We start from the raw sequence: 15368 nt of genomic DNA, 5'->3' as shown, positions 1-15368 counted from the left end.
AGCGATAGACAGAATACAGACCCACTCATTGCCAATGCCCTTAGTAAACATGTTTTTTCCTCTTTATTTTCCCTTTCCTTCCGTCCGTTCTTTTACGCATCTTAACTGATATAGCATATAGCTGTCTCATTCTACCCTAGGCCAGTGTTTTTTCACCCGAAGCTCTCTGAATATCCCAAATTCACCTCTCTCAGTATCCAATTTGTCTGGCATTACCATTTGAGCCAGTGGGGAAGAGAAGCTTTCATCAATGGTGGCATCTTATGCGCTTCTCATTATCCTCTCTGCTATATCCTCCTCTGCAGAACTACTCAGCAGTGAAATTAAAACATTTGTTAACTTCATTGCTCAGCAGTGATGCTAGGGTGACCATCTGGGAAGAGAAGCAGGGGTGGGCTGATGAAAGGGCCAGGAGGGAGCAGTCAGCTGCCTGGACAAGCCCTGCTCTCTGCTCTTTCTTCCAGAACCTAGTGGGGACCTGCACCTGAGCCAGTGTTGTTACTGTTAATCCATCGGCCTCCTGAGCTGCCTGGGGCTCCACAGTGGAGTGAGAGCTTTTCTGAAATAGTGCATCTGCCTGAACAGAAGGGTGTCACATATTGCTACAGGCTGGGGTTCACTAATTGCTGCTATGTAACAGAACTCTAAGAGATGAACCCAAACAGAGTTTTGTTCTTTAACCATACATTTGGAACTCCTTTGATTCTTAGAGTTAAAGGCGCTTCAATAAATTCATATCAATTCATGGTCACACGTGTAATCAAAGCACTTTTATCTCTGAGTGAAATATAGGTCAACACATTTAAAGATGGGACAGTTTCCTTTCCCTCTATTATATGTGAAAAGTCATTTAATCTTTCCCTTACACCTAGGTCTTTGAATTGAATTTACTCATTTTCCCAACGGTTTGCCTACTGCCTACTATGTGCCCTATGTTTAGGTTACACTCTATTCTTGTTCGCTGGTGCCTCCCCTGAATGTGAAGGGCCAGACCATGGCAGTAATGATACAGACCACAACAGCTCAACACCGTCCCAGACACTGTGCATCCACTTTACTCTTCGCATTAGTCCTTGGAGGCATTACTACGACTACTTACATGAGAGTCACAGAGGTGAAGTAACTCGCCCAAGGCTGCACGGCTAGTTAGCAGAGCACCCTGGATGAAACAATGAGCTCATTCCATTGACCTGGCACCCCTTCTACCGAGTTCCATCTTCCAGATTTTGAGTGTAACCAAATCCATTTACACTGGATTCTACTGGACTTACTAGAATCAACATGATTTTGAATACTGGGTAGTATCTAGACAATTTGTACTACTCCTCTTGGTGTCAATGATTAGTATAGAGACTGGTACACAGTAGGTCTTTAATAAATGTTTGTTTAACTGAATGAAATTCCCTTCCCATAAAACCACTAGTTCTTCTATCTATGGCTGCATATCTTAGACTTCATAATTAGCAGAGAGGAGATCTGGAAAAACAACAATTTATTTTCATCTCTCATAGACCTGTAAAATGAATCCTACTAACTCCCTTCTCAAGAGGGTCACCCTACACTGTCAGCACCACAGCCGATGAAACAACCACCTGCACTTCTTGACAAACCTCATAAGTAGTGACACGCTGGAAAACATCAGTCACAAAGGAGCGGAGACTTGTTTGCCTTTGAAACAAAATTGAAGGAGAAAAAAAGGCTACCAGGTCTTCAGCTTTGGGAGTCTTTCTAGAACTTTAGGTGAAAAGTGGATCAAAAGGCAAGAAAATCAATAGCAGAAAAAGTTATCTGCTTATTCTAGTCAAAGACTCACTTCGCTATATACACAATTAATTCAAAGCAGGGACGTGGCTAGGAATAAAGAAAGAAAACAACTAAAAGTTCTAGCATAAAAGCTGAAAAAAGTATGAGTCTGCCTTTAAATACAGGTTTTACTCAGCTCAGCCAGAAAGCCTCTTAGGTCAGTATCTGCTTTTTCTAACAGGTAGGGGATATTACACTGAGATCAAGACAGGCAGAAGACACTTTCCCATCCCAGCACCCAAGAGACTTCTCCTTAATCAGTTTTGGCTTTGGTTTCACAAAATTCAAGCAGCCCAGCCTCTTCTCATGTGGCTGCAATCACTGCTCAGGGAATGGCTTTGCCACCTGTCATCATTTATCTCAGGAAATAAAATAATCAGGACACTGGTTCATGGTGTCCTCCCTAAATTCAATACAGTCCAGATGCATATTCCTTTTCAGAAAAGGAATAGGGTGGTCCATCTCAACCAGAACATCACTCACAAGCGTTAGCAAGCCTCAAAATTACACATCTAAGGGGAGATTATTTTTAATGTTAAGCTGTCTCAAGTTATGTTATGATGATTAACCAAATAACAACAACCAATAACAATAAAAAACATTCAAAGCTCTTTGGGGCTAAAAATGTATAAACAGAAAAACAACAACAAACAAACAAGCAAAAAACCCCAAACAACCTTTACGATGGTAGCTGAAATGCAGAATGATGTTCCAAGTGAAGAGTTCTTAAACGCTCTCAACACTGAGGTCTTCTGGTGATTCCCGTAGTTTGGTGACTCCCCTGCATACTTCCCCAAAAATTACACATGTGGCAGGATTTCTTTGCTGTCAAGACATTCCATAAGGATAGGGATCCAGTCTAACTTATGTTTATTTTCCTAGCAGCTAGCTCAATGCCTGGCATGTACCAGTTGCTAATAAATATTTGCAAATCAAGGGGAAAGCAAAGAGTAACACGGGAAAAATGGGTAGTCAGTGGCCCCTCAAAACACCGAGTTGTCAGCACAGACATTGGGACATCTGCCCTCATACATTAAGAATTTTGCAAGCCATTAACTTCTCCACCAGTGCTTCTCAAGATGTGGTCTAGAGGCCAAAACAGCAGTCCATGGGGAACTCGCTAAAGATGGAGATTCCCAAGCTCTATCATAACCTAAGAATCAGACTCTCTAGAAATGTGGTCTGGAAGTGCACAATTTAACAAGTGCACCAGATGATTTTTACACATACTGAACCATTGTTCTAGAACCTGATGGCTTTGTATGAGACACTACACCTGCAGTTCAGGAAGCTACTTCCCAGTGGATAATGTACCTATTTGAAAGCATGACCTGCAAATTAAGCTTAAAGTAACAGCAAACCATTCTCACGTGCCAGAGTAAATGACCATGGCACTAAGATATTAAGTGAAAAAGGGGTTTCAAGGTCCACCAAGTCTAAAAATACTGAGTTAACGTATAAACAAATAGCAGTCACCACCTACTGAGCTCCTTCTATGTGCCTGGCATTTTAGCATGAGTTTTACATAAATAATCTTAATTAATTTCACAATGACCCTATAATGTAGGTGATAACATACAAAACATACATAACATTTTACAAATTTTACAAATTAGGAACTTAAGGCTTACAGAGATTAAGTAGCTCAAGGTCACAACGCTAGTAAATGGTAGAGCGGATAAACTATATCCATACAATGGAACACTGCTCAGCAATAAAAAGGAATGAACAACACGCATGAAAAACATGCAACAACATGGATGAACCTCAAAAATAATTACGCTGAATGAAAGAAGCCAGACCAAAAAGAATTCAGACTATATAACTCCATTCATATAACACTCTAGACGATGCACATTAACCCACAGAGCTGGAAGCAGCTCAGCGTCACCTGGGGCTGGGTGAGTGGAAAGAGAAGGGAGGGATTACAAAGGGATGTGCAGCAACTTTCAGCGGTGATGGATACATTCACTTGATTGGGGTGATGGTTTCAAACCATACACTTTAAATATGTACGGTTTATTGTATGTCAACCACACCTCAATAAAGCTGTCTGAAAGAAAGTAAAAAAGAGAGAGAAGCACAGAGCCTGAGCACAAAGCAGTACCTCCCCAACTCTATATTTTATTTAATTTAATCTTATGTTCTTAAAGTATCTTTTCCCTTTTTCTTTCTGCAGCTGAAAGACTTATTATGGAATATAAAAGAATCGTTTTAAATATAGCCACCAAGCGATTTGTAGGGCTCTCACTCTGACCTCTGAAACCGAGGAAGAAATAAGATAAGCCTATAATGATCACCAACAGTGAATCAGCGTTCTTTCACAGTATTATTAATGTTATTGCCATCAAAAGATTAGAACAAGATTTGGGGGAAAAAATAAATGTTGAATGAATCCATGTACAGCAAACATTTCTTGAGCACCTGTTTTGTGCCAGACACTTTTAGGCACCAGTGTTAGGAAAAAAATACACCAGACACAGTTCAAGTGAGTACAGAGGTGACACTAATAATCTGAGAATCGCTGATCTAAGGAACCATGTTGCTCCTCTGTAACCCAAGTTAAGTGGAGAGGAAGCGTTAAGAGAAAATGAAGAGGTGTGTCTACAAGCTATCAAGGTAACAAACTAGTGACAAAAATGATGGATTGAATAGTTAAGAGAACATCCAAGTGCAAAAACATAACCATAACGTCCTTCAGCATAATCTGTACAGAGTACCAAGGATTTACAACTTGAAACCTCCCTAACAGAGTCATCAAGGTTAGCCAAGTCTTGTAAACAGCTTATCTCTCAAGAAAACAATTTATAGCCAACTGTCAATTAATCATAGTTAAAATAAATACTTGACCTTGAGTTTGTTGTTAGAAAAGTAACTTGCTATGAATCAGGATAATATTTCAATAGTAGAAGGCATCTATTGCTTGGATTAACATAACTAGCAGACACTAAATTGCCTACAGCAACATGGGAGACCTCCCCAGACCACCTCAACAATCAGATGAGCAGGCCTGCGGGGACAATGCCCTCTCACCTCTCAGAACAGGAGGCGGGGCTGGGAGAAAGGGGGAGCAAGGGAGTTCTAAGGTGGCTGTGGAGTCAATCCTGCAGGGTCAACTGTGAAGAATCAGGCAGTGAGAGAGCCCACAGGTGGGATGTGTTTCACCGAGATATTGGAAAAAAGAAAAAGTCAGCTAAGAAACGGAGCATGATAACCATTTGGCAGTTTTCTGTCAGGCAATTCCTAAACACGCATACGTACAGGACATACACGGTATCATTTTTACCCTGTTAGAAGGCAGTATAAGTCAATGTGTAAGAGAACAGCTCTCAAGTCAGAATGCTTAGGTTTGAATTTTTGCTCAGAGTCTTCGAGCTCTGTGACCCTGGCCAAGTTACATCACCTCTCTGAAACAGTCTTCTCACCCATAAAACAGGGCTAAAAAATAGTAAAACAGTATCCACCTCAGTGATTTTTGTGAAGATTAAATGAGAAAACATATGTACCAAGTGTAGCACAGTAAGTATTCAATAAATGTTCACCATTATTGTTTTTATATCTGAAAATGGCCATTGTATTCTTTTTTGTGTGTGTGTGAGGAAGATCAGCCCTGAGCTAACATCCATGCCAATCCTCCTCTTTTTGCTGAGGAAGACCGGCCCTGAGCTAACATCTATTGCCAATCCTCCTCCTTTTTTTTTTTCCCTTTTTCTCCCCAAGGCCCCAGTAGATAGTTGTATGTCATAGTTGCACATCCCTCTAGTTGCTGTATGTGGGACGCCACCTCAGCATGGCTGGACAAGCGGTGCGTTGGTGCGCGCCCGGAATCCGAACCCGGGCCGCCAGTAGCGGAGCGCGCGCACTTAACTGCTAAGCCACGGGGCCGGCCCCGGCCATTGTATTCTTAAACACTGGATGCAATTTACTATGTAAGTTTATATTAAATCCTTTTTGTACCATGTTTTAAGTATTTGTTATAGTTTTGTTTTGTTTTTGTTTTTATTATTTACTCTGATTTGAGGTTATCCCTGACTATATTCTGCCTCACTTTATCCTTGATTAATCAGGAGAGAATGGTATGAGCAGTTAAATATCCTAGATCAAAACTGGCTGCAAGCTGCGATTCACCTAGTGATCAAAATATAACTTTGTTTTGAAATTATCTTGTCTAGTACTTTTGCAAGACTGCCCTTTAGGAAATACATGTCAAAGAAAAAAATTAAAGTTGGAAAAAATTGAGACCCTGCGGTATTCTGTATTTTCATATTTCTGCCCCATATGGGAAGATGATCAGGTATGCTGAGAACACTTAACTAGCAAACAAATAAAACTCACGGTACCTACCTCCTTCTGTGCACCTTTAATTTCTGAGCATTCTTCTAGTCTTTTTAAGACATCCTGGGTAATCAAGAGTGCGTCTGAGAAGATATTTTCATTTTCTAGAAGAAAATTCAGCTGGTAGTGTTTCTTCGCATACTCTGAATGTAAAACAAATCAATCAGTGATTCATTACTTCAAATGATTTTAACAGTTTAAGCTGAGAACCCTTAGGTCACATACTGCATTTATAATTGCATTTATAATTGGTACCTAGCACACCAGTTACGAGCAATAGAAAACAGCATCTCTAACAGCTTCCTCCTCCTTTGTGCCACCCTCATCCTTGTTACAATGATGCGTAAGTATCAAAAATGGTACATCGTACTCCCATACTGCTTTTCTGCTCTGTGGTTCATCTTTAGACTCCCAACACTCACACACTTTTAACAGAAGATGCCCCAGTAGGAGTATCACACTGGATTCTGGTTTCCTATCTAACAGTGGTCTTTGGTAAATTTATCAACGAAACAAAAAAATTCATAAAGATCATTGAATCCAGTCATCGACAACACAAGGACAGATTATAAAACAACTATTAAATGAATGTTACCTGGTTCTGTGCTTGCGTCCTTTGCCTCACTAAAGGCTTGTACAAGAGGGGAGAGGGAACAAACTTGAGCTGCATGAGGAGTCTCCACGGGGGTGTCTGCATTCCCCTGAATCTCCTGGGCAGTAGAAGGATCCACACTCATCTCTTGGATTGCTTCCTCAGTCTCAGCTTTCACAGGGCCACCTGGAGGGATAGAAACCTCCAGGAAAGAATGAGGCTCTCCAGCACCCTCGGAGGAAAGGATTTCTACTTCTGGCTTCTCCAATTCCTTCCTGAATGACTCTGAGGATGGTACTGAGACATCCCTCACCACCTGACCCTGAACAGAGCAGTTTACAAGGCTGCTTAGAAGATTTTTACAACTTACAGCCACATCAAACATCTGTAGGCTGTCAGCTAAAGAGATGATTTTGGAGAAGTTGTACTTGCCCACAGGTAGTTTGCCAGTGTACATCATTTCTAACAAAAGGGCAAACTCCTCGGGGCTCACCACAGATGCATCAATGGAGATGGTGTCTGTGGTGTCCAGCAGGGTTTTGAAGAGGAGGCTGGCAGCAGCCAGGACAAGCTTGTGGGCCTTGAAGTAAATGGTACCAATGGAAATGGTGCAGTCACAGAACTGCTGCTCCTTGCACAGAGTGTAGAGCTGCTGCAGCAGCTGTCGGCTGTAGTTGGGGAGCTCCATCGCAGCTGCTCTGCCTGAGGACTTCTCTTCCTCTCTTCTTCCAGAATCCACTTTGTGAGGATCAGCACTAGATTCTAGAGAGATCTGAAAAATGCCACGTTACTACTTCACAAGCACACAGGGAAACACCTTGAATAAAATATTAAAACAAACAAACAAACGAATAAAAAGGCAATTCACTCAATCATTCAATAACTGTTGCTCAATAGGGAGGGGCACTGTGTCACGTATACTAAATTAACAGTCAGGATAATAAATGTCACATGTTTAACTACAGTCATGCCCTGCATAACGATGTTTCAGTCAATGATGGACCACATATACGATGGTGGTCCCATAAGATTAGTACCATATAGTCTAGGTGTGTAGCAGGCTATACCATCTGGGTTTGTGTAAGTATACTCTATGATGTTCACACAATGATGAAATCACCTAACGACGCATTTCTCAGAACATATCTCCATCATTAAGCGACGCATGACTGTATATGAATAGGATTATGCTTAGTGTTTCATCTGTATGATCTCATTTGATCCTGACAATGGCTCAATGGAAAAGATACTAGATCCTCCCCATTTTACAGATGAGACTGAAGCTCAGAGGGACTGAGAGAACAAGCCCAAGGAAAATTAGCCATTAAATGGCATGACTGTATCTCACTGATTTCAAAGCTGGAACTACATTGCTGTATGCGTTCTTGCTCCCAGTGAGTTCTCAGCCAACTGAAGGAGACAAATACATAAACAGAGACTTATAATACAAAGTCCTCATCTTATTCGATCTTTCTGCAACACTGGACATGGGTCATCATTCCCTCCTTCTTAAAATGCACTTTTCACTTGCTCCTGCTCTCTTTGGTTCTCTTATTACCTCACTAGCCATGCCTTCTCAGTTTCCTTTGCTGGGTCCTCTGCATCACTTTGGCCTCTAAAGTGTAGAATGCTCCACCTCTTATCTTCTCACCTCTTATCTTCTCTCTCATCTCCTCCATACCTTTGGAATATCAACTAATGCTGACGGCTTTCAGATTTTCATCTCCAGCTCAGACCTCTCTTCTGAACTCCAGACACACACCTCCAACTACCTACTCAATGTCTCCAATTAGAGGCCTGAAAGGTTTCTTAATCTTACATCCAAAACTCTCCTGCCATCTTTCCCACTTTATAGCATTCTGTTGTTCTAGTTGTTCAGACCAAAAACCTAGAAGTCATCCTTGACTCCTGTTTTGTTTCTCAGACTCCTTATTCAATCCATTATAAATCCTGTTGGCTCTACCTTCCAAATATATCCAAAATCCAATCACTTATCACCACCTCCACTGGCTCTATGCTGGTCAGTCCAAGCCACCAACACCTTTCATCTGCATTATTGCAACAACCTCCTAACTGGTCTCCAGGCCTCTGCCCTTTCCTTGCACTCCCTCTTCCCCACCCCAGCTTCAACCCAGTAGTCAGGGTGATCTTTTTAGCACATAGCCACATCGTGTCCCTTCTTTGCACAAAAGCCTCCATGGTTTCGGGTCTCAGAGTAAAAGCCAAAAGCCAAAATTCTCATAATGGCCTATAATCCCTTCATGATCTGGCTATCATGAGCTCTCTAACCTCATCTTCCACCACTCTCCCCCTCACCCATTCTGCTGTAAGCACATCGCCTTCCTTGCTGATCCTGGCACACACTAAGCACACTCATCGCAAGGTTTCTTCACATATGTGCATGGCATGTTCTCTCTTCCATCAGCTCTCTGCTCAAAGGCCATACTATCAGTGAGGTCTTCCCTGACCATGTTCTTTAAATAGTAACCTCCTCTCCAACCTCAGAAGATTCCATCCCTCTTACTTTATTTTTCATCACAGCATTTATCATCTACGGAAATATATTTTTACTTGTTTATTATGTATCTCCTTCACTAGAATGTAAGCTCCCTAAGGGAGTAAACCTTTTTTATCATCTGCTGTATCCTAGTGCTTAAATTTCTGCCTAACACAAATACTGTTGGTTAGTTGGTGGAATGAATAAATGAATGAAAGGAAATGTAATGATCGAGACTTGCTCCTAGAAACCCAGTTTGGGGAATAGGGGTGTCCAGGAGCTAGAGTAAGGTTTTTAGGAGGAGCTAACAGCTGACCTGTCTTAATAAGTGAGTAGGCATTGAGGAGGTGAAGAGAGAGGGAGAGAGGAGGCATTCCAAGCAGGGAAGGCTGCATGAGGCACACAGATAAGAAGTGAAGTGGCGGGGAGGAGTATTTGGAGTTGGGATTACACAGAGCAGGGGAGAGGGAGCACTGGCAGATGAATCTGGAGAGGCAGGCTGGGGTTCTGGCCACAGAGACACCCAGGCCATGCTTAGCAGCTTGGATTTATCCTAAATGCAATCAGGAGCCCGTGAAGGGTTTGAAAGGCTGTAAGCAGGGAAGTCTCATGGTTATATGTGAATTTTAAATGTATCATTGAAGTGACATCTGTACAGAAGTTGAGGGAGATAATGCTAGAGACAAGCTCTATTTTTGCAGTAGTTAGGGAAGAAGCGATGAGGGCTTTGACCAGGAGAAGCGGTAATAGAAGGGACAGGAAGACACAGCCAAAAATATTTAGAAAGTGTAACGGTCATGATTTAGGGTATGAATGGCTGTGAGGGAAGAGAAAGACAACTCCCAGGTTCCTGGTTTGGTAAGTGGGGACAGATGACCAGATGATACAAGAAAAAGATCGTTTAGGGAAGGAGACATCTAGTTCAGTTTGGGGTTTGAGGATCTTATGATGATAAGAAAACCGTATAATCTCACTTGTATAAAGAAAAAAATACACTCAGAAAAAGGTGGAAAGACATATATCAAAATAGCACTGGTTGCCTCTGTTAGCGGGATTATCAATGATCCCCATTCCATGCCACCATTATTTCCTGATCTTCCCACATTTGGAACTGACAGGTAAAAACAGAAATAAAAACATTTCCAAGTTCTGGTTTCTGGTCCAGCATGTAAGGAGCTTAGAAGTCACCATTCCATCCTAACAAGTAAAAAGCTGAACAAATGGAAAAATAACAACTCTTCTTAGATCCATCTCAGAAGTGAGGTCACAGGGCAAAACTGCCCCTAAAATTGGAGAGACATACAGGTAGATACAGAGAATCACAACTTCTGGGAGCAGAAACCCACCAACAGAAAGCTCCACAGGAACCAGCCCCAGAACAGGAAAAGTAAATGGATATTGACAAACTGCTGGAGGCTCAAGGTGGACAAGGTGGAGAGTTAAAACTCCAGAGGGATGGAGTCGTCATTTTGGGAGTTTTACCCCCAGGAGCTCTGCTGGATTCTCACAGTGAATATCGGAGAAAAATTCCCTTCTGCTTCTGGCAGAGGGAGGGGGAAGGTAACCATTTGGAAATATACCAGAGCATTCTATTCTTCTTAACAAGGCCCAGCCTCAGGAGAAACTATTTTGCCAGAGTCTAACCTAACTGGGAGAAGGGAAATACCCAACTTCAGCCCACTCTAGCCATGCTGCACCACCCAAGAAGGGAAAACTGAAAAGCAGGGTGAAGTTCACAGTCCAGGGACACAGGCTCACCAAAAGGCCGAGACTGATCATAGGTCTCTAAAGGACTTCCTCCCCACACACCTTACCACCCTTCACTACAGGCCTGCTTACCACAGTTCCCTTTACCCTCTGCTTTATGTCCACCTTTCAAGAACAAATTACAAGGCATACTAAAACGCAAAAATCACAGTTTGAAGAGACTGAACAAAAATCAGAACCACAGTCAGATATGTCAGGAATTACAGGTATACCTCATTTTATTGTGCTTCGCTTTACTGAGCTTTGCAGATACTGCATTTTTCACAAGAACCTCCACCAGCAAAAAGATTATGACTTGCTGAAAGTTCAGATGATGGTTAAAATTTTTAGCACAAAAAGCATTTTTAAATTAAGGTATATACATTGCTTTTTTTTAGACATAATGCTATTGCACACTTAAGAGACTATAGTAGTGTAAACATAACTTTTATATGCATTGGGAAACCAAAAAATTTGTGTGACTTGCTTTATTGCAATATTTGCTTTATTGTGGTGGTCTGGAACCAAACCTACAGTATCTCTGAGGTATGCCTGTATCAGACCAGGAATTTTAAAAAACCATGATTAGTATGCTAAAGGCTTTAAGGGAAAAAGTAGACAACATGCAAGAACAGATGGACAATGTAAGCAGAAAGATGGAAATTCTAAGAAACAATGAAAAAGAAATGCTAGAGGTCAAAAACACTGTATCAGAAATGAAGAGTGCCTTTCATGTGCTCATGAGTAGACTGGATATGGCTGAGGAAAGAATCTCTGAGCTTAAGGATATGACAATAGAAACTTCCAAAATTGAGAAGCAAAGTGAAAAAAGATTGAAAAAAACAGGACAGAATATCTGAGAACTCTGAGATAACTACAAAAGGTAAAACATACGTGCAATGGGAATATCTGAAGGAGAAGAAAGAGATAAAGAAACAGAGGCAATATCTGAAGCAATAATTACTGAGAATTTCCCCAAATTAATGTCAGACACCAAACCACACACAGGTCTAGGAAGCTCAGAGAACACCAAGCACTATAAATGCCAAAATAACTACACTTAGGCATATCATATTCAAACTACAGAAAATCAAAGGTAAAAAAAAAAAATCTTGAAAAAAACCAGAGAAAAAGAACCCCTTACCTACAGAGAAGCAAACATAAAAATTACATCTGATTTCTCCTCAGAAACCATGCAAGCATGAGAGAATGGAGTGAAATATTTAAAGTGTTGAGAGAAAAAACCAACCCAGAATTCTATACACTGCAAAATTATCCTTCAAAAGTGAAAGAGAAACAGACATTCTCAGAAAAGCAAAATTGAGAGACTTGGTTGCCAGTAGATCTGCCTTGTAAGTTCTTCAGAGATAAGGAAAATGATGAGGTACAGAAAACTGGATCTACGTAAAGAATGAAGAGCATGGGAGAATGAATAGGTGAAGGTAAAATAAAAACTTTTTTTCATTCTTAATTGATATAACAGATAAGAGTTTGTTCAAAAGAATCAAAGCAACAATGTATTTGATTATGTATGCTTATGTTTATATATGCTTATGTATAAGTGAAATGAATGACAGCAATGATACAAGGGACGGGTGGGAAGAATTAGGATTACTTTATTATTATAAGGTATTTGCACTACCTGTGATGTGGCATAGTGTCATTTGAAAGTGGACTTGGATTAGCTGTAAGTGTATAATGCAAACTATAGGTCAACCACTAAAAAAAGTTAAAAAAGAAGTATAACTGATATGCTAAGAAAGGAGAAAAAATGGAATCACGTCAAATGCTCAATTAAAACCAAAAGAAGGAAAAAGAATGGAAGACAAAAATAGGAACAAAGAACAAGGGCAACATATAGGCAACATTAACAAATATGGTAGATATTAATTCAACTACATCAATAATTACTTTAAACATCAACGTCGGGGCTAGCCCAGTGATGTAGTGGTTAAGTTTGCGCACTCCGCTTCAGTGGCCTAGGGTTCACAGGTTCAGATCCTGGGCACAGACCCATGTACCACTCACCAAGCCATGCTGTGGTTGTGTCCCACCTAAACAGAGGAAGATGGGCATAGATGTTACCTCAATGCTAATCTTCCTCAGCAAAAAAAGAGGAAGATTGGCTAGGGATGTTAGCTCAGGGTCAATCTTCCTCATAAAAAACAAACAAACAAAAACTTACCATCCTAAACATCAATGTCTAAATACATCAATCAAAAGACAGATTGTTAGAGTGGATCAAAAAAAAACATGCTGTATACAAGAAATCCACTTTAAATATAAAGACACATATAGATTAAAAGTAAATGCATGGAGAAAGATATACCATACTAACACTAGTCAGAAGAAAGCAGGGGTAGCTATTAATTTCAGATACAGCAGATTTCAAAGTAAGGAAGGTTATCAGGGATAAAGAGGGAAGGGTGTTACATAATGAAAAATGGGTCAATACTCCAAGAAGACATAATAATCCTTAATTTATATGCACCTAACAATAGAGCATCCAACTATGTATGGCAAACTGAAAGAAATGCAAAGAGAAACAGAGGAATCCACTATTATAGTTGGAGACTTTAAACACTCCTCTATCAGAAATGGATAGATCCAGGAGGCAGAAAATCAGTAAGGACATAGTCGAAGTCAATAGCACCATCAATCAACTGGATACAATGGACATCTATAGACTACTTCATACAACAACAGCAGATTACACATTCTTCTCAAGATCACATGGAATATTCACCAAGACAGACCACATTCTGGGCCATAAAACACACCTTAACAAATTGAGAAGAACAGAAATCATACAATCTGCTCTCAGACCACAGTGGAATTAAACTAGAAATCAATACCAGAAAAATAACTGGAAAATCCCCAAATACTTGGAGATTAAACAACACACTTCGGAATAACACATGGGTCAAGGAAGAAATCTCAAGAGAAATGTAAAGATGTTTTAAACTAAATGAAAATGTAAATACAACTTATCAAAATTTGTGGGATGCAGCCAAAGCATTGCTTACGGCATTGAATGCGTATATTAGAAAAGAAGTAATATCTAAAACCAATAACCCAAGCTTCCACCTTAGGAAACTAGAAGAAGAAGAACACAGTTAATCCAAAATAACTAGTAGAAAAAAAATAACTAAAGGAGAAATAAATGAAATTGAAAAGAGTAAATCAATAGAGAAAAATCAATGAAACCAAAAGCTGGTTCTTTGAAAAGATCAATAAAATCGATAAGCCTCTAGCCAGGTTAACTAAGAAACAACAGAGAGATCACAGATTACTAATAGCAGGAATGAAAAAGGGGATATCACTACAGATTCCATGCACAATAAAAGGATATTATGAACAACTTTATGCCTACAAATCTGATAACTTGGACAACATGAATCAACTCCTTGAAAGACACAATCTGTCAAAACTCACACAAGAAATAGACAATCTGAATAGGACTATATCTATCAAAGATATTGAATCAATAATGAATAACTTTCCAACACTGGAAGCACCAGGCCCACAGGTGAATTCTACCAAACATTTAAGGAAGAAATGATACCAACTATCTACAATCTCTTCCAGAAGACAGAAGCAGAAGGAATACTTCCTAACTTATTCCATGAAGGCAACATTACACTAATATCAAAACCAGACAAAGATATTACAAGAAAACTACAGAATATATCTCTCATGAACATAGATACAAAAATCCTCAACAAAATATTAGCAAATTAAATCCAATAATGTATAAAAGAATTATACACCATGACCAAGTGGGATTTATCCCAAGTATCCAAGGCTGGTTCAATATTCAAAAATCAATAAATGTAATCCATCACAGCAACAGGCTACAGAAGAAAAATCACATGATCATATCAACAGATGCAGAAAAAGCTTTTGACAAAATCCAACACGGATTCATGATAAAAACTCTCAGCAAACTTGGAATAGAGGGGAACTTCCTCAACTTGACAAAGAACATCTATAAAAAAACCAAGAGCTAACGTTGTCATTAACGGTAAGAAATCTGAAGTTTTCTTGCTAAGATCAGGAACAAGGAAAGGATGTCTCCTCTCACCACTGCTTTTCAACACCATACTGGAAGTTCTAGCTAATGCAATAAGACAAGAAGAGGAAATAAAAGGTTTACAGATTGGGAAGGAAGGACTAAAACAGTCTTTGTTCACAGATGATATGATTGCCTAAGTAGAAAACCCAAAAGAACCAACAAAAAAAAATCAATAAGCATTCTAGCAAGGCTGCAGGACACAAGGTAAGTATATAAAAGTTAATTGCTTATCAGCAATGAAAAGTGGAATTTGAAAACAAAACATTACCATTTAATTAGCACTGCACAAAATGAAATTACAAAAATGAAATACTTAAGAA

General features: G+C 39.9%; 1 protein-coding gene across 5 annotated transcripts in view; it reads right to left on the bottom strand.

Annotated features, from left to right (window-relative positions):
- ZBTB40 (zinc finger and BTB domain containing 40) overlaps positions 1 to 15368 on the bottom strand; it is a 78680-nt gene that overhangs the window by 31247 nt on the left and 32065 nt on the right. For 3 of the 5 annotated variants that reach the window (XM_058553174.1, XM_058553172.1, XM_058553173.1), the window contains 2 exons: positions 6734 to 7502; positions 6148 to 6281 (listed from right to left, as the gene is read on the bottom strand). In XM_058553174.1, the coding sequence (XP_058409157.1) occupies positions 6148 to 6281; positions 6734 to 7418 (819 nt within the window). In that variant the 5' untranslated portion in view covers positions 7419 to 7502. The remainder of the gene's footprint in view (positions 1 to 6147; positions 6282 to 6733; positions 7503 to 15368) is intronic. The other 2 variants (XM_058553176.1, XM_058553175.1) reach the window with 1 other exon arrangement.

The sequence above is a fragment of the Diceros bicornis genome, chromosome 13, assembly GCF_020826845.1.
Source record: "Diceros bicornis minor isolate mBicDic1 chromosome 13, mDicBic1.mat.cur, whole genome shotgun sequence".
Lineage (NCBI taxonomy): Eukaryota > Metazoa > Chordata > Mammalia > Perissodactyla > Rhinocerotidae > Diceros > Diceros bicornis.
The sequence above is the reverse complement of the archived record's forward strand: the minus strand, read 5'-3'. Positions and strand labels throughout refer to the sequence as shown.